A 17,676-nucleotide genomic window follows, 5' to 3' on the forward strand; every position below is an offset into this window, starting at 1 on the left:
CCCGTGTTGAAGCTTGCCCCGGCCTGCCTGACACTGGGACTGGGACCGCGACTGGAACTGAGCCTGGGACGGGGACTGGGGCTGGGTCCAGAACTGGGACTGGGGCTAGGACCGGGACTGGAACTGAGACTGGGACTGGGTCCAGAACTGGGACTGGGACGGGTCCGGAACTGGAACTAGGGCTGGGTGCAGGGGGTGGGGAATGGGACCGCGAGTGGAACCGGAACCGGGACCGGGTCCAGAACTGGGACGGGGACCGGGGGCGGGAAACGCGGGACGGAGCGCGTGGCCCGGGGATGCTCCAAACACCGCTCGCCATTGGCCGTCCCGGCTGTCTGTCACTGTCAGAGCGGTTCTGATTGGCTGTCGGAGAGCTGGCGGGTGTGTGTCCCGCCCGCGGCGCGGCGCGCGCCCCGGAAGCGGATTCGGCCTGTGGCGGCCATGGCGCGGGAGAAGCCGGAGGCGGCGGCCGAGGCGGAGGCGACACCGGAGCTCTCGTACCGGGAGCAGCTCGACTTCCTGAACCCCATCGCGCAGCCGCTCGCGTCCCGCAAACTCACCCGAAAGCTGCTCAAGTGCATCAGGAAAGGTCCGGCGGCGCCGGCGGGGAGGGCCCGGGTGATGGCGGCGGCGCGGTGCGGTCCCGCACGCCGCGTTTCTCACTCAGCCCCTCACGCCGTGCTTCTCTTGCAGCGACCAAGCACAAGCAGCTCCGCCGCGGCGTGAAGGAGGTTCAGAAGTTCATCAACAAGGGCGAGAAGGGGTAAGTGCTGCCCTGGTCCCGCGGGCCCGTGCAGCCCCCGGCCCGGGCGCTGACACGGCTGTGCCCGCAGGATCACGGTGCTGGCCGGGGACACGCTGCCCATCGATGTCTACTGCCACATCCCCATTATGTGCGAGGACAGGAGCCTCCCGTACGCGTACGTCCCTTCCAAAACGGTGAGTGTGGGGCGGGGGAGAAACCAGCCCTGGTGACAGAGAGCACGGTTAGGAGCCCCGGCCGTGACCGGAGCCGTCCCGGGAGCTGCAAATGCGGTGCCCGAGTGCTTGTCCCTGACCGAGGCCAGAAGGGACGGGGGGAGGTGTAGGAGTGTCTCACTGTGGAGTCGCAGCTGTTTGTCATGATCGAGTTCCTGCAGCAGCTCCGGGACAGAGCCAGCACATCTTTGCCAGGCTTCTGGGCTGGGGCCGGCTCTTTTGCAGACAGGGAGCTGGGGGGGCAGTCGGTGTCTTTGGAGCTTCAGCCCCGGTGCAGGCAGCTCTGTGGACCCACTCTGGGGAAGAATTATGGCACGTGAGACAGGTGCCAGTCCCTTCTGCCAGCCTAGCTCGCAGCTTGTAGGAGACAAGCTGGGAAAAGGTTCCTGAGGTTCTCACCTCGGGAAGGGAGCTGGCCCCCCATGGCCTCCCTGTGTTCCCTCAGGACCTGGGAGCTGCAGCCGGCTCCAAGCGCCCGACCTGTGTCATCCTGATCAAGCCCCACGAGGAGTACCAGGAGGCTTACGACGAATGCCTGGAGGAGGTGTCGGCCCTTCCCCTGCCGCTGTGAAGAGCCAGGGCCGGGCTGTGCCCCCCAGGGGCCCTGCGGGTCCCTGTCCCCCTGCCCGGGCCGCACGGCTATTTCTGGGGACTCTGCCCAGAGGACTGATGGGGGGATGCTGAGCGCTGTGGGTTGAATAAAGGTGTCTTCGGGTTTGTACAGAGTGGTCCTGTTGCTCGGGGGGAGGGCTGGGGGGGTCCAGGCTGGGTTAAACCACAGCGGGGACAGGGGCGAGGCTGCCCCGGGAGCCCACCCGGCCCCGCCGTGACTCACGGCCATGCCCTGCCTGTTGTACCGCCCAGCCCGGCCCTACACCGTCCCCTTCACCCCCACCCTCACGGCCCGGAGCCCCCCAACCCCGAGGGAAGCAGAGCAGAGGCTGGGAGAGAGAAATGCGGGTTTATTGCAGGAACGGGGTGTGGGGCTGGGCCCGGCCTTCACGTGGTTCTGCTGTGACATGCACAGAGCAGGGCTCTCCTTCAGCGCCTCTGGGCTCCCCTGCTCCCCCTCACCTCCCCTGGGAGGGGGGACCCCAGCTCTTCCCCAGCTCAGGCACATGCCCCAGTCCTCTCTCCCACCCCAGTTCCTCCCCGTGTGGCAGAGCACCAGTTCCCATCCCTCCTTGCACAAGGCATTCCCCCATCTCAGCCCAAAGAAAGCTGCACCAACCACCTCCACTGCAGAGCAGCTCCACACTGGGGACACGAGAAGCCCCAGCAGGTGCTGGGGCAGCTGCCCCCTCCCAGCAGCACCAGAACTCCTCGGGGTTTCCTCCTCTGCCTGCCCAGAGGCACCACCAGCCCCAGGGCCCTGCTGACAAGGCAGCCACTGCAAACAGTAGCTGCAACCCCCGCAGCAAGGCAATGGGGTGGGGGACAGGGCTTCAGCTTCTCCTCACAAGACATTAAGTTACTGGGTTGTAGAAACAGGAGCAGCAGAGCAGGAGGGACAGGGAATGTCTCACAGGGTGCTTGGTTTCTGCCCTCATGGCAGAAGGAATCACAGGGCAAACACTCCTGGAGTCAGAGCACGGGGCACATGCAAGACCCCCACCCTGGCACAGATGACCCCCCACCCTCCAGAGACCCCACCAGAAGGGCCTGAGGTGCTGCAAGAAGGAGAAGCTCCCCTGTGGCAATCGGTCCTTCAGGCCAGGGCAGCACCAAGCGCTGTGTGTCCTTGTGCACACCCTGAGATCGTCCCTTTCCAGCAGCAAGAGACCTTCCCCCTTCTCAGTCCCACTGGCATCCTGCCCCTCAGATCTTGGAGGACTCCACCCGCTCGATCCAGGGCGAATCGATCCTGACATCCCTGGGCTCTGCCCGCAGCTGCCGCAGCTCCCGCTCCAGCGCCTGGCTCCGGTGGTACATCTCCATGTAGCTGGCCTGGAGCTCCCGCTGGTACCGCAGCACCTTCTCCTTCTCCTCCTGCCACGTTTTCCTCTCCAGCTCAAAGTTCACAGCCTGCAGCTGGCCCTGACGCCGCTCCCGCAGCAGCTCTGCCCACAGCCACTCCACCTGCCGCTCCAGGGGCTCCGCCGAGTCGCTCTGCAGGCCCCGGCACTTGGAGTCATCAGTTTCGCAGCCAGGGAAGTCCTGGCACGACGGCATGGGGTCATCGCCCAGGGGCAGCGAGGTGCCAGGCTCCGGGGGGCTCTGGAAGGAGTCTGCCAGCTGTGCCAGCTGCGAGTCCCTGGCCTGGACCTCTGCCTTGGCCTCCCGCAGCTGCGTCTTCAGGCTGAAGATCTCCCCCAGCTTCTGAGCCATCTCCTCCTGGGTGTCCCGGAGCTGCTGCTTCAGCAGGGAGATCTCTGCTGCTTTCTGGCACACCTGCAGGGCACAATGAGCAGTGAGGGCTGGGGGAGCAGGACCCCAGAGGTGGCAGCACCCCAAGTTGTCCTCTTGGGAGACCATAAGCACCACATGTGGCTCATCCCTTCCGTACTGTGACCCCAAGTGGCACCAGAGCAGGGAACTGCTGCCCCCATCCTGGCCCCACAGCCAGGAGGGTGGCAATAGGGAGGGAAGGAAAGAAAGGAAAGGAAGGAGACTCACCTCCCACTTGGTCTCCTCCAGTTTGGGGCTGCCATGCTCGCCCTGGGGCTGCCGGAGCTTGCTCTCCTCGCACTGGCACTGCTGCAGGCTCAGCTCCTCCTGCAGCCGCTTCTTCTCCTGCTGTGCCTTGTAGAGCTGCAGCTGCAGCGCCCGCTGCCCGCGCTGCGCCTGCTGCATCACCTGCTGCAGCCGGGCCATGTACATCTGCTTCAGGTCCTCCAGCTCGTCCAGCCACAGCCGCTGCTTGTCCTCAAACGCCTGCCAGCCCAGATGGACACTGGTGAGAGGCTGTAGCCCCAGGAGGGACCCCAAGAGGTCCTTTGATATTTGATTCTCCCACGCTTGGTCATTCCAAGCCCATCACCCACCACAGCAGCTCCTTCACTGTTCCTTCCACCCCCACATCCCTGCCTGGGGCACCCAGCACAGCTCACCTGTGTGAAGGGGTCTTCAGTCTCGCTGAGGCTCCTCTTGAGCTGCCTCAGCTCCCCTCCCGTCTCCTGCAGCCGGTCCTCCAGCTGCTTCACCGCGTCCTCCAGCGAGTAGGAGAACTCATATGGCGGCGGGGGCTCGCCGGGGCTCTGCAGCCTGCTCAGGGTGGCCATGCTTTTGCAGGACAGGGGCATCTTCTCAGGGGCCAGGGTATCCCTGGGGCTCCGGGAAACCCTGTCCAAGGAGCCCCCGATGTGGTTGATGTGGCCCATGGAGGCGCTGAACTGACTCTGGGCAGGCTTGAGGCGGGAGCCGTAGGACGGGAAGCTCTGGATGGAGTTGTGGCTGGAGTCAGAGGCCTCATCCAGGCTGATGGCGTGGAGCAGGTGGGTGCGGAGCGGGCCGTGCTGCGGGGCCGCCGTGCTGCTCTGCGACAGCAGCGTGTGCAGGCTCCCATTGCTCTTGGACAACTTCTGCCCCTTGGACGAGGACAGGCCCTGCATGGAGACCAGCCCCTTCCCAGCCACTGCCTTGAAGGCCGAGGGCCTGATACGACACTGAAAAACAAGAGCAAGGTCAAGCATGAGCCTCTACAGCCAGAGAGAACCGCCACGCTCCCCACTTCATATCCCTGAACATCTTCAAATCCCCACACCCCATCCAGGAGGGTGCAGATCATCCTGTTCCATCCCCATCCTCTCGCAGACCAGGCTGTATTTCAGACCCTCACAGCCTCACCTTGTCGAAGCGGCCCCGCTCCGGCAGGGAGCTCTTGGAGAAGTCGGCCCCACGGTGATGCTCACGGGAGCAGCGCTCAGGGGATCGGTTCTCGCGGTCGCTCTCGTAGTCCCGCTTGTAGCAGGCAGCCGATGTCTGGTGCTTCCGCTCCATCCGCGTCTCCTTCTTGGCCCCGTGCAGGTACCCAAAGAGCTCCCGCTGGTTGGGCCCCTTGCGCAGCAACCCGTCGGGCTGCCGGAGCCCCCGCGAGCCGCCCAGCGGGGCCCGCAGCTCCAGGGGGGACAGATCCTGCTTCTCCACCAGGCTGCCCACACTGCCCATGCTGCCAACCACGCCGACGGGCTCCGAGGAGAGGTAGGTGCCGAGGACACGGGTGTCGGGCTCACAGGTCACAGGACCCTGTGCTGCTGCCATGGAGAATTAGAGAAAAGCCCAGAACCAGCACTGCCGGGGAAGAGACAGAGTCAGCGATGCCGGGCAGCCGGGACACACCCCCGGCACCCCCTTTCCCGGCCAGCCCCAAGGGCCCACACGGGCTCCTGGCACTAGGATGGATCTGCCATCTCCCGTGCGGCTTCCCGGGGGACAGGGCACAGCAGGCACGGGGCGGGGGCTCCCCGCCGCTGCCCACACCACGGTGCAGCGCCTCCTCCCACACCCAGCCCCACCTCCCGCCCGCGGCCGGGGCCGCCACCAGAACAGGCACCTGCCGCCCAGCCAGGCGGGCGAGTTCGGGAGCCGGCAGCACCTGCCCAGGCCTGGCGCCAGCCCCGGCCCGGCGGCACCCAACCTCCCCGCCGGGACCTCCGGCTGCGGACCCCCTCTGGAGACCGCCCCAAAATGCCCCTGGGGATGCCCACCAGCTTGGCCTCCCCGCGATGGGCACTCTGCGGCACCACGGGGGCACTTCCCGCACGGCATGGGCGGCACGGGCTCTGCAGCTCGCAGGGGAACTCCACACGGCCCCCTCCATCCACGGGCATTCCCTCCCCAGCCCGGGCAGGGAGCAGGCGGCCCCAGCCCAGCTGCTGCTGCTGCGTGCCGGGGACCCCGCGGCCGGACATGGCGAGAGGGAGGGCGGTGGGAAGGGGCAGGATGCTGACGGGACAATGCAGCTTCCTGCGCAGGTGGCCGGGGGAGGAAGGATGAGAGGATGCCTTCGGCCTCGGCTCTGGCTCCCCAGCTCTAGGGAGGGGACGATGGCCTCACACCAGTGCAGGGGACACAGAGAGTGTGGCAGGGGCGAGGCAGAGCCCCCAGCACCGCTCCCAGCCTCGCCGAGGGCTCCGGGGCCGGGTTACACCCAGGAAGCTGCCCTGGTTCTCAGCACCACGCGCCGGGTAAACAAACACCCCGCTTTTAATTGCTGCCACGCACAAACCTGTCTGACAGCTCCCGGCCTGCGCTGTCACCTCCCTCTGCGAGCCCAACACCTGCTCCGGGCACCGGCACCCCACGAAGGGCACCGGGGATGGACCCTCTGGAAGGATCGGGGCTGCCTGCGGTGCCACCGGGCGTGCACGGGGACGGGGGACGTGGATGTTCCCATGCTGGGAGGGGGGGGGCATGGATGCACGTCCAGCCCCCGGCATTGGGGAGCAGCTCGGCCGAGCCCCGCAGCGGCTCCTCCCGGCACAGGCGGTCGAGGAAGTAGGTCAGGTTGTGGGAGGTTTGGGAAGCGCCGGGGGAGCCCGGAGGTGTCCTGCCTGCGGCAGGGAGGGGATCACCCTCCAGGCGGCAAAACACCGGTCCGGCCAGCCTGGCTCCTTCGCGATCTGCTCCCAATCCCGGCCGTGCCCAGGCAGGATACCGCCACAAACCTTTTCCCTTTCCCATTCCCATTCCACCCAGGGTTGGAGGGGAGGCGGGCGCGGGTCCCGCGCAGCCCCTCCGCGCCTCCCCGCAGCCCCGCCGGAATTTCCGGCTCGGAGAGGGCGGAGGGGGCAGCCGGTGCCCGGGCCCGAGCCCGAGCCCGAGCCCGGGACAAAGCCCCGCTGGCCGCAGGGAGGGGGATGGGGCCGGCCGGGCCGCACTCACCATGCCGGCGGCGCTGCGGTCCCGCACGGCTCCGCTCCGCGCTCCTTCCCTCGCCGCGTTTGAACGCGCCCCTCGGCCGCGGCCGCGCGGGGCGGCGGGCGGAGCCGGCACCGGCAAATCGCGGCGCGGGGGCGGCGGGACGGGAGGGGCGGGAAGCAGCAGCAGCAGCAGCAGCAGGAGCAGGAGGAGGAGGAGGAGGAGGAGGAGGAAGGAGGAGGAGGAGGAGGAAGGAGTGGGACGGCCCGGCCGTGCCCACCAGCGGGGCGGGGCAGGGCAGGGCAGGGCGCGCTGGCTGCGTGCGGCGCCGACACTTGCATGGAACCCCCTCCCAATGGCGGGGAGAGCCCCGCAAATCCCCCCAGTTACAGCTCCGGGACCGGCAGCACCGGCGCCGGTGGGCTCCCGGTAACCCCTGACAGGCGGGCTGCTATTCCCGGGTATCGCCCGCCAAGGGTGGAGAGAAATATTTTGCTTGGTACCTGCGGCGTGGAGAAGGGGTCTCGACTCCACGAGACACACTCTGTGCCGTCCTCTAGCCCCTCGCAGCAGCACCCGCGGGTGGGTAGGAGCGTCCCAAAGCCCCAGGGACACGGCGTACCCCCGTGGGGCTCCCGCCTGGCCTGGCGCCAGTGAGACGGGACACGCTCCATCCCTCTGAATCACATCCTGGAGCCGGTTTTGGCAGCCGCAGGGAGCGAGGATCGCGGCACGGGGTGGACCGGGTCAGCGGTGTCCCTGGGAGCAGGACACCTGCAGCAGCCCTGCTCCGTCCCGGGCGCGGTGCCGTCTGTCCCCGGCAGGGACCGCGCCGTGCCCAGCCCGGCGTGCCCGCACCCCGCTCGCTGCCAGCTCCCTCCGCCGCACACCCGAGTCCTCAAGCTGTGCTGCCAGTGCTCTCCCACACGCACACACTGTCCCCGGTCCCTGCTCGCCGGGCTCACATGCTGGCAGCGTCCTCGGTGCGCTGCCAAGGCACGCTCCGCTCCCTCGGGCCTCAGCCCCCGTTCCCCGCAGCTCCTGTGCCCGGCGGCACCGGCGTGGCCTCTGAACACGGCCGCCGTTCCCAGAGGTGCCATGTCCCATCGTGCTGGCTTCAGGAATGTGTCTGCCATGGAGCTCAGTCGGGAAAGGGCCCCCCGGCACCCCGCGGGCACTGGCATCACCCCAGGGCTCGGCCCGGGCGGGTTCAGCGATGCCGGGAGGCTCACGGGGCGCTGCTCACAGCCGCACCCCTCTGCCCGTCTGCCCCGTTTCCTGCTCCTCCTGGGGCTGCACACCCCGAGCACATCTGCCTGGATAGCAGCTCGCACAGGGAGCCTGGCCCTGCCCGGGTCACTCCAACAGGCAGGGATGTCACCTTCTGCAGGCAGAGATGCTTCAGCTTCCTCTGATTTTTTCCTCCAGTCCCCTCTCTCTGCTCACCTCACCCCCCCAGTGCCCCCCTCTAAGATACTACAGCAATTTCAAATGTCCACCAGCAAACAGCTCTGGAACAATCCACTTTATAACAACCTGGCAATAAAAGCCATCAATTAAAAGCCATAAAAGCCATCATAAAAGCCATCACCAGCTGCACCTGCTTCAACAGTGATTGGGACCCCAGAAGGGGCGGTCACAGAGGGCAGGGCTGGCCCTCCAGGGGCCCTCTCTGCCCCTGAGCATCCTGATGTTCTCCTCAGCCTTGCTGAGAGCCTGAGAACGCCGGTAGGCTTTTGGCTGCGCTCTGCAGGGCTCCTGGGACGGCAGGCAGGGTGTGATCCATCTGTGGAAAGGCAATGGGGGAAAACTTCATCCCCTCCCGCTGGGCCATTGCCGATCCCGAAGCGTGGGGGGGGCAGCAGAGCCGAGCGACCTCCGAGTCACATTCAAGGCTATAAAAGGAAGCCGGGTCTCCAGCAGGGTGCCTCTTCCACAAAAGCAACCGGGGGATGAGGGGGCTGCGAGCAGAGCTGAGAAATAGCTGCCAGGCAGCGGGAGAGGAGCCTGGAGTGCTGAGCCAAGTGCGAGGTGCACATATGCTCTCTGTTTCTGCACAGCCACGTCTCTATGAAACCTGCCCCAAATTGTGTCATCTATTTTGAACGGCACAGAGAAATACTTTGATCTGCCTCCACCAGCCCTGGCTGCGGTTCAGGCACCAGGAAGGGGCTGCCACACAGATGGCTGATCCCAAACCCATGCCATGGAGAGGCAGGAGTGGGGCTGCTGGGCCAGTCTCTCCCCCTGGCTGCCCACAGGAAGGGCATCACTGGTCCTGGAACACCTGTGGAGAAGTGCATCAGCTGTCCAATGTCACCAGCACATTCATGCCAGGTATCAGTGCTGCTTTGGAGCCAGCAGGCTGGAGAGGCCATCAGGAGCTCTTGGACACCACAGCCCCACATTGCCCCAAGGCTGAGCCTGCTGCTTCCATGCTGCAAAGCAGATCCTCACCACACTGCACCAGCACCTCAACCCCTGCCTCAGAGGCAGCCCCCAACACCCTGTCCAAGGGCTCCAGACTCCTCTCCCAGCTCCAGAGCAGCACAGAAAGGAGGCACCAGATCCCTCCAGACACCCCGTACCACAGCCCCTACAGGGTCCATGAGCCATGCACTTGGCTCTGATGCTTTTTTCCCTCCCTCCTTCCTCTCTGGAGCTACTCGTCTTCCCAGGATGGCAACAGCTTCTCTCTGAGGATGCAAAGCAACCACTCCAGGAAGTGGCAGGCAGGAGACGAGGACAGAAGGGGCCAGGAAACGCAGAGGGCCTGGTGCCAGTGCTAGTGGTGGGGCTGAACAGAGAGGTACTGGCTGTTCAGCTGGGTCTGCCCAGCCTGAGGAGGCAGCAGCACCCACAACCTGTGCCAAGACCCCAGGGTAGACATCCGATTTTCCAACCCCCCCAGAAAGGCTGAGGCAGCACACACATGGAAGGCAGGCAAGGAAAGGAAAGCACAGCCAGAACTCTCCTCATCACCCCAAAGAGGTCCTGGCCTGCAAGTGCTGACACCCAGCAGTGCTGTGGGTGCTGGGGCTCGGGCACGGCTCAACCACAACCACTTCCTGCAGTGAAATGCCAACAGCCCAGCCCTGGGGGCACCTGGCAGCTGGAAGAGGCACCATCTCTCTCAGAGCCCGTTTCAGACTGCCAGAGCAGCTCAGAGCTCACCTGTCACACAGAGAGGAGCTGGGGCCAAGCCAGGACAGGTGTGCTGAAGGAAGGTGAAGGGAACAGGAAAATGGAGTATTGCCAGCACAGCCCAGGGCATTCACAACTCACAGGTGCCCTGACAGTTCTTTATTGTCCTCAGAGCTGCGTGGCAGCTCAGCCATGTCCAGCACAGGAAAGCCACCTCCTGCACCTGCCTGGGAGGCAGCACCAGCACCTGCAGCGACACCAGCGAGTCCCACTCTCAGCCTCCTCTGTAGCTCCCAGCAAAGTCCAGTTCCCAGCCTCTTCTGCTCCTCTGTGTCTCGCCAGCACTGCCATGCTCATCCGCTGCAAACCCCTGCCTGCTCCAGGCAGCTGCACGGCAGCCAGGGAGCCTTGGCACCAGCACAGAGCCCGCGACTGGCACGCGGGGATGGGCTCAGCCAAACGTGCACCAGGGGGTCTCGTTTGTGTCACAGTCCAGCAGGACATTGAGGACGGTGCAAGGGGCTCCTGCCACGCTCAGATCTGTCCGTGACTCGATTCGGTACCTGACGTTGTTCAGGCCTCCCTCCCGATCCACCTTGAACTGTTCCTGAGGAAGAGAGAGACTGCTCGGCCCAGGCTGGCAGGGAGAAGCGGCCAGGGCCTGGGGAGCTGGCAGAGGAGGACAGGAGCAAGGAGGGCTCAGAGCACGTGGTGACCACAGCCCCAACCTCCCGTGGCTGCCCTGGACCACAGGTCTCACCTGCTTCTGTGCAGCGATGCGCTTCTGGTCTCTCTTCCTCCAGGCTGGGTCATGCAGGTGCTGGAAAGTCTCGTATCCAGTTGTGATTCCAGAGGGACGACGGACCTGGGAGAAGAGCAGAGCTTCCCTAAAGCTACTGGAAAACTCCTGCACCTGCTGCTGGAGCATAGGGCTGCCTTCCCTAGACCCCAGACTGGGTGGTCACAGTGATAGACAGGTGAAGAGATGTAAAAAAAGGCAATTTCAAGGCAGGAGGGTGCAGAGACCTCTTACCTGGAGACCAGCTCCTTTGATACGTCGATAGAACTCATCGTCCTCCCGTCCCCAGCCCCAGAAGCGGTTGGACATGCCATTGCACTGGAACGAGAGCAGCACCATAGCAGCCAAGGTCCAGCACAACTCCACGGCCTCAGAGGAGCAGACACCAGCCCAGCCTCCCCTGTCCAGCCCCCAGCAGCTCAGACCACAGGCTCTGTCCCCAAACCATTTTGATTCCTGTCCCCACCTCCCAAGTTCACCATGATAATGTCATAGCTCCTGCTCCAGACTGTCCAGGACACCCCACCCAGGAGCTCACCAGCTCATAGTGCTGCTTGGTGAGCAGCAGGATGCCACCCACGTAGGTCTTGTAGTGGTAGAGCGGGTGCAGCTCGGGGGATGCCACGTGGAAGGGCCCTGCCTCTGGGAAGCTGTAGTCCAGGTGCTCGTTGAGGGGCAGGAGATCCACGTCGTGCATGGCGATGTAGTCGGTGTCGTTGCCGCTCTCCAGGAAGCCCACGTTGATCAGGGATGCCCTGTTAAACCTGCCACGGGACTGGGGGCTCTCAGTGCCACGCACAGCAGCCACTGTCCCCACATCCCCCTGCCACAATCAGCAATGCTCAGTGTCTGAGTGGTCCCCAAACAGGGACACGTGCAAACACAGAACTGCATCCTGCAACTGCACCCCTGCTTCTCTCTGTACAGTGAGCTGGGGGTGACAGCGTTTCCAAACACCCCATGGCCTGTCTTTCACTTTCACAGTCCCCATATGTTTGCTGTTGCAGACCTGTGACACTGGGGAGAAAGCTAAAATACCCAAAGATAAAGGATTCTGTGCTAAGATTCCATTCTTGCTAAGGAAGAAAAAAGCAAACCAGCACTTTGTCCATCTCTGAGCTCTAGAATGAGCAGCTTTGGGGAGAGCATCACACACTGCCCCTGACATCCCACTGTCCTGGTCCTTTGCTTCTCTGCAGCACCCTCCCAGCACTCCCAGAGCTTCAGGCAGGACCCCCTCGGCACACGGAGACGCTATACCTGAAATGATCCACTTGGTTGAGGATGAAGATGCGGTGGCGGATCCTCTTCTTGCTGAGGAAGCGGTGCATGTAGGGCACGAAGGCCAGCAGCTCCTCGAAGCGCTCTCGGAAGGGCACCAGCAGCGCCAGCCGGTGCGGAGCCCACGACGGCTCCTCCTGGGGCGGCTGCGGCGGGGCCGGGGGCGGGCAGGGCTGCCGGGGAGCGCCCCGGTGCTGCCCCCCCGGCTCCGGCCCCTCGCCCGAGCAGCTGAGCTGGAGCCAGAGCAGCGAAGCGAAGCCGAGCAGCAGCGCCAGCAGGAACAGCGGGAAGGCAGACAGGCGGCCGGGGAAGAGCCGCAGCAGCGGCGGGGACCTGCGGGATGGAGCGGGGTCAGAGCACCGTGGGACTCCCGCACCGCGACAGCATCCCCCGAGCCCGCCCAGCCCCCGGTGCGACCCCCCGGTACGGCCGGGCTCACCCCCCGGTACCGCCGGGCTCAGCCCCCGGTACCGCCGGGCTCACCCTCCGCCGCGCAGCCGGAGCGCGTCCCTGCGGCGGGCCGGGCCCATCGCCCCCGGCCCCGGGACACGCTGGCGGCACCGCCGCTCCCCCGCTCCCCCGGAAACACGGCCCCGCTCTCTTCCGCCGAAGGGGCGGGACGGGGCGGGACCGGCGGCCGGGGACATCCCCTCCGTCCCGTCCCACCGCCACCCCCTCCCGGGGCTCCTCCGGAAACCGCGGGGAGACCGCACCGCATCCCCGGCAGGTGCCGAGAGCGCAGAGCCACCCGCGGAGCCTTTGGGATCCTCCCAGGACTGCCTCCCTGCACCCCCACCAAGCTGAGACCGCCCCCAGTCCCTTCAGCACTGCCCATCCTCCTTCCCTTCTCTCCCCATCACACAGAGCCAGAGCCACGGGTGGTGTCAGTCCTTTAATGCCCCACTCGCACCCCCTCCCCTCAGCCCCTCATGTTCACACCTGCCCCAGGCAGCACAGCAAGTCCCAGCAAGGTGAGGGGAGCTCTGGAAAAACCAGGGAGCAACCTCCAGGCTCCCACAGCAGAGCTCTGGGGAGCCGGCGGGCATCATCCCCCTCAGTCCAACCCGCAGGAGGCCAAGGGCCGGGCAGGGGTTACAGCCAAACAGACAGGTAAGAAAATACTTCGGGTATTTCTCAGAAACAGTATTTAGAAACCACAGTTTTTTTACAGCTCCCCATAAAAAAAGATGGGTTTGGGCACAGGTTCTCCACTAGTAGAAACGCTTGTTCCGCTCCTGGCGTTTCTGGAAGACCACGGCTCCCACCACGGCGCAGACAATGATGCCCAGCAGGGCACAGAGCAGGAGCAGGAACACCTTCCAGCCCGTCAGCGGCCCGCTCCGGAAATTCCCCGTCGGGTCATCCACGTTGTCTGCAAGGGAAAGAACAGCTACAGACACCAACAGAACCTCGGCTCCTGGGGAATTCTGCCAGGTGTCACGCCTCCAATGCCTCCCAGACCTCCCAATCCCCCACGGAAGGTTTCCAAAGCCCACAGGCTCACCTTTGGGGGATTTAAGGAGGCTGACCCTCGGCTCGATCTTGGTCCAGTCAACGGTCTCATCTTCTACAGGGTGCTCCACCATGAGCTGGAACAGCTTCATTGAGATGATGTCGTGATTGTCTGGGGAACAACCGCGAGCAGCAAACACCATCAGAAGCTCTGAGATGTCCACACACTCAAAGCACCCCTCAGACTGTCCTCTGCCAGGTCCAGTCTCCTTCCCTCTCAAGCCACCCTCATCCCCAGGTATCAAACTGCAATCCAAAGAGGTTCCTTAGCTCTCAGGTGCCTCCTTTCCCCAGCCATGGGTCCCAAAAGGGTTTCAAGAGCCCAGTAAACAATCCAGAGAAAGGAAGCAATGGAAACTATCCAGTGCATCCAGTGTTACAATCACAGAGTTTTCAGGGTTGAGATCCAACTCCCCTGCCAAGACAGGGTCACCTAATCCAGGCTCCAACCACCACGTGTTCCCCTGAGCAAAGCCCCTCTCACCAGAGAGATCTCCAGTGCCAGCAGAAGCACCAAAGAAGTACCCGGTTGGCAGCTGCACCCCTGCGATGTCGATGCAGTTCTTCCATTCATTCTTGTCTTCCACGTCAGTCATCACCTGCAAAACCAGGAGAGGGTCACACCAGGAATGTTCAGAACCATGGGACAGGCTCCAACCTCCCTGCTCAAGCAGGGCCATCCCAAATCACAGAGACTGTGTCCAGATGATTCATCAACATCTCCAGCGAGGGACACTCCACACCCTCTCCAGGCAACCACTTCTGGCACGCCACTCTCCTGCCTGGCTGCACCTCTCTGGAGCTGGAGGTGGCTGAGCCTGGAACAGCACCTCCAGCCCCTGGGGGAGCCAGCCCTGCCCCTGAGCAGCAGCCCCCCGTGGTCTCACCGTGAGGCGGCCGCGGGAGTAGCGCACGGCCAGGAAGGTGTCGTGGTTCTGGTTGCGCAGGTCGGCCGAGCAGCCGGCCAGCTCCGTCCAGCGCCCATCCTTGCTGTGGTCGTAGCTCAGGGAGCCGTTGTTGACCATGGCCGAGATGTAGGGGAACACACGCTGTGGGGACAGACAGGGGACACGCTGAGGGAGCTCTGGGGCACAGCCAGAGCCCGCAGGGTGGGAGCATGGCCCTGGTCAGGCACGGGATGTGCATGGCTGCTGCTCCACCTAAAGCTGCTTCTGAACCAAGCTTGAGCTGCCTAAAGCAGAGCCTCCCTTCCTGAGCTCCCATTTCAAGACCCCCATCCTGTGATTGTGTGAATGAACCCACCCTGCACTCCATGGCCAGGGCAACCAGAGTGTCCCACACTTGCAGAGCGGCTGGGTAAAAATCCCAGAATCATTTAGGTTGGAAAAGACCTCTGAGAGCATTCAGTCCAATCCCCACCTTGTCAGCTAGCCCTGAGTGCCACATCCAGTCATTCCTTTAACACAAAAAGCATAAGAACAGAGCACAAGACCCAGAATGGACAGAAATCTACAGAAGCAGCAAAACCACACACAAGGCTTTGTGATCAGTGGATTACCTACACCAGGAGAGGACAACTGGAGGCAGGAATTCAGCTCCCATGAGCATCAAGACAGCAGGGAGATGGGTCATTTCCAGGTGCTTTTTGAAGTATCATGGTTTTGATGGTACAGACCCCAAAGCACAGTTTTGTTTTCTGACTGTGCCATAATGAGATCCACAAACACAGAGCAAGACACAAGAAAAGGATCCCCAGCCCTCACAGGACTGATCTGTCCCATGGCCATGGGGAATTCTGGAACAAAAAGGCAGCCCAGGAGTTTCTTTCAGATACAGAGAGGTTGCAAAGAGAAAATAAGGGAAGAAACATCATGGGATGAGTATCCAAAGCACAGAGGTCAGGGAATAATACTCAGGATGAATATTGGTAGGTGGTGCTGGGTTTACACCAGCTCTGTGCCTGCTCTCCTGTGCAGAGAAGATGCCTTGGAAACATCTGTGTAGCCAAGAGCAGCACAAGAAAGAGCAAGGAGCTTCTTATCTCCATTCATGCACACAAACTCTTCTCTTTTCCAACTCCCAGGACAGGAATAGCAGACCATGCCCAACTAGGGAGAGACTTTTCCTGGGATCAGGTGAGAAACACTCGGAGCAGGAAGGGAACAGCCTGCTGGGCACTGCACAAGCTGCCTGGAGCACTCACCTCTGTGGCCTCATCATTGGGATAGGTATCAAGGAAAATAGCCAGCCCATGGAAGTTGTCCTTGCTGCCAAAGACAGGACCTGGAACAGGGCAGAGGAGTGGAGAGAGGAAGAGACAGAAGGAAGTGAGAATCTGTGCTCAGAGAGTTCTGAGCTGTACCAGCTGTTCGCTGCCAAGCAGGTGGCTGATGGCACTGCTGGCCAGGCAGAACACACAGGACACGTCAGCCCAGCCTAGCGAAACCAGAGCGGGGAGCTCCGAGCCGTCCCTGGCCAGCTGCCTCCCGGGACGGGCCCCGTGTGCTGCGGGCCAGCCGCCCGCGCACCGACCTGGTGTCAGCCGTTCCTGCGTGTACCACAGCGCCAGCCCGTCCCCGTGCAGGTTCTTCTTGCCGGCTCCGTGGATCTTGAAGTGGACGTGGAGCTCCCAGTCCTTGAGGAAGCAGGGCTGTGGGAGACACCGTGCCCCGTCAGGGCGTGAGGCGCCAGGCCCGTGCCGACCCCCGCCCGTCCTGCCCCCGGCTCTCACCACGCGGTTCCAGATGGAGCCCTCCCGACTGCGCTCGTCGGGCGTCAGGCGCACGTACTGGCTGGTGACCATGGTGCTGCCCGTGAAGTCCCACAGCGGCATCGCGGCGGAGCCCGCGCCTGCAAAGGAGCCGACAGAGCGCGGATCAGCCCGGGCTGCTCGGGGGGCGCCCCGAGCGTCCCCCCGGGCCCGCGCTCACCCTGGTACGGCTTCATAAGCGAGTGCTCCCGCTTCAGGTGCTCGCTGTTGCCATCCGTGAGTTCGGCGGGCACCGGGCGCGGCCCGGCCAGGGCCAACAGCAGCGCGGCCGCCGCCACCAGCCCGCCCGCACCCGCCGCCATGCTCCGCTTCCGCCTTCCGGCGCCCTGCCCTCAGCCCCGCCTCGTAACCGCAGTAGCCAATTAGAAACCCGCAGTCACTGTGGTCCCGCCCCCAGGCCTGAGCGGCATCACTGCCCGCCTATAGCAGGCGAGAAGGGCGGGGCCAGAGGGGCGCGCAGCTCCTGTAGTGCGGCGGGAGGCGGGAGCAGGGGGCAGAACGGCCTCACGGCGTGCGTTACGCGTGCGCGCCGGCGCGGGGCCTGCCGGGAGGTGTAGTCCGCCCGCCTTCCCCGGGCCGCCTCACGTGCGCGGCTCGTGCCGCCCGCGGAACACGTGACCCTCCCCGACGGGTCTCGGGAACGGGGACAATGGGATCGGGAGCAATGGGGTCGGGAACGGCCCCGAGAACGGGGACAATGGGATCGGGAACGGCCGCGGGATGGGCAGGGGGAACGGGAACAATGGGATCGGGAACAGCCCTGGGATGGGCTCGGGAACGGCCCCGGGATGGGCACGGGGAACGGGAACGGGAACAATGGGCTCGGGAACGGCCCCGCGGGTCAGCAGGAAGGACAGGCCGAGGCAGCATGGAGGAGGTCACAGCCGCTTTATTGAGGGTCGCAGGGCAGCCCCCGCCCCGCCCCGCAGGTCTCCCCCCGTCCCTCCGCCACGGCAGCCGCGGGGGCCGGGGAGCGGAACCTCCCGGTCCTCCGCATGGGCACCTCCGGCCCGGCGACAGCAGCCGCGGCTGGGACACAACGCGTGTGGTAGCAACAGGGACAGGGTACAGGGACCCCTGTGCGGCACCGGGCAGATCCCTCCGGTGGTGACTGGTCCTGTCTTCGTGCTTGTTCCGAGCCCTGTGCGCACATGGGGAATCCCCTGGCCAGTGAGAGGTGCTGAAGGGAGGCTTTCCCGAGCAGCTGCCAGGGCAGCACCGGTCCCATCCTGCGGGAGCACAGGGGACACGGTACTCGGGTGCCTGGCGGTGCAGCCAATGCCATGTCGGGGTGCCCGGGGCAGTGTGGGGGTCACAGCAGCCCCTGTGGGGTGTGACAGCAGTGTGGATGCACAAGTCCTGGGCAGGTTCTCATGCTGGAGGTGTGCAAGCCCTCAGCACGGTGGGACATGTGCTTCCCTCCAACAGCACG

At 64.3% G+C, this 17,676-nt stretch overlaps 4 protein-coding genes across 4 annotated transcripts; 1 reads left to right on the plus strand and 3 right to left on the minus strand.

The window, feature by feature from the left end:
- Nucleotides 1-420: 420 nt before the first annotated feature.
- NHP2 (NHP2 ribonucleoprotein) lies at nucleotides 421-1,699 on the plus strand. Its single transcript, XM_066560021.1, has 4 exons — nucleotides 421-589; nucleotides 694-763; nucleotides 834-939; nucleotides 1,424-1,699. Exons 1-4 carry the CDS (start codon nucleotides 442-444, stop codon nucleotides 1,547-1,549), a joined length of 450 nt encoding a protein of 149 aa, XP_066416118.1. The 5' UTR covers nucleotides 421-441; the 3' UTR covers nucleotides 1,550-1,699.
- Nucleotides 1,700-1,920: 221 nt separating this feature from the next.
- N4BP3 (NEDD4 binding protein 3) lies at nucleotides 1,921-6,892 on the minus strand. Its single transcript, XM_066560084.1, has 5 exons — nucleotides 6,802-6,892; nucleotides 4,765-5,208; nucleotides 4,029-4,583; nucleotides 3,595-3,852; nucleotides 1,921-3,369 (listed from the first exon to the last, which is right to left on the minus strand). The coding sequence occupies exons 2-5, from the start codon at nucleotides 5,176-5,178 to the stop codon at nucleotides 2,797-2,799; spliced, it is 1,800 nt and encodes a 599-aa protein (XP_066416181.1). The 5' UTR covers nucleotides 5,179-5,208; nucleotides 6,802-6,892; the 3' UTR covers nucleotides 1,921-2,796.
- A 1,395-nt stretch (nucleotides 6,893-8,287) lies between these two features.
- On the minus strand, nucleotides 8,288-12,585 carry B4GALT7 (beta-1,4-galactosyltransferase 7). Its single transcript, XM_066560083.1, has 6 exons — nucleotides 12,485-12,585; nucleotides 11,981-12,334; nucleotides 11,259-11,484; nucleotides 10,955-11,038; nucleotides 10,682-10,786; nucleotides 8,288-10,528 (listed from the first exon to the last, which is right to left on the minus strand). The coding sequence occupies exons 1-6, from the start codon at nucleotides 12,529-12,531 to the stop codon at nucleotides 10,373-10,375; spliced, it is 972 nt and encodes a 323-aa protein (XP_066416180.1). The 5' UTR covers nucleotides 12,532-12,585; the 3' UTR covers nucleotides 8,288-10,372.
- A 295-nt stretch (nucleotides 12,586-12,880) lies between these two features.
- On the minus strand, nucleotides 12,881-16,563 carry LMAN2 (lectin, mannose binding 2). Its single transcript, XM_066560073.1, has 8 exons — nucleotides 16,405-16,563; nucleotides 16,206-16,324; nucleotides 16,007-16,124; nucleotides 15,678-15,757; nucleotides 14,401-14,562; nucleotides 13,998-14,112; nucleotides 13,506-13,625; nucleotides 12,881-13,373 (listed from the first exon to the last, which is right to left on the minus strand). The coding sequence occupies exons 1-8, from the start codon at nucleotides 16,544-16,546 to the stop codon at nucleotides 13,213-13,215; spliced, it is 1,017 nt and encodes a 338-aa protein (XP_066416170.1). The 5' UTR covers nucleotides 16,547-16,563; the 3' UTR covers nucleotides 12,881-13,212.
- Nucleotides 16,564-17,676: the final 1,113 nt, after the last annotated feature.

Source organism: Molothrus aeneus, chromosome 15 (genome assembly GCF_037042795.1).
Source record: "Molothrus aeneus isolate 106 chromosome 15, BPBGC_Maene_1.0, whole genome shotgun sequence".
NCBI lineage: Eukaryota > Metazoa > Chordata > Aves > Passeriformes > Icteridae > Molothrus > Molothrus aeneus.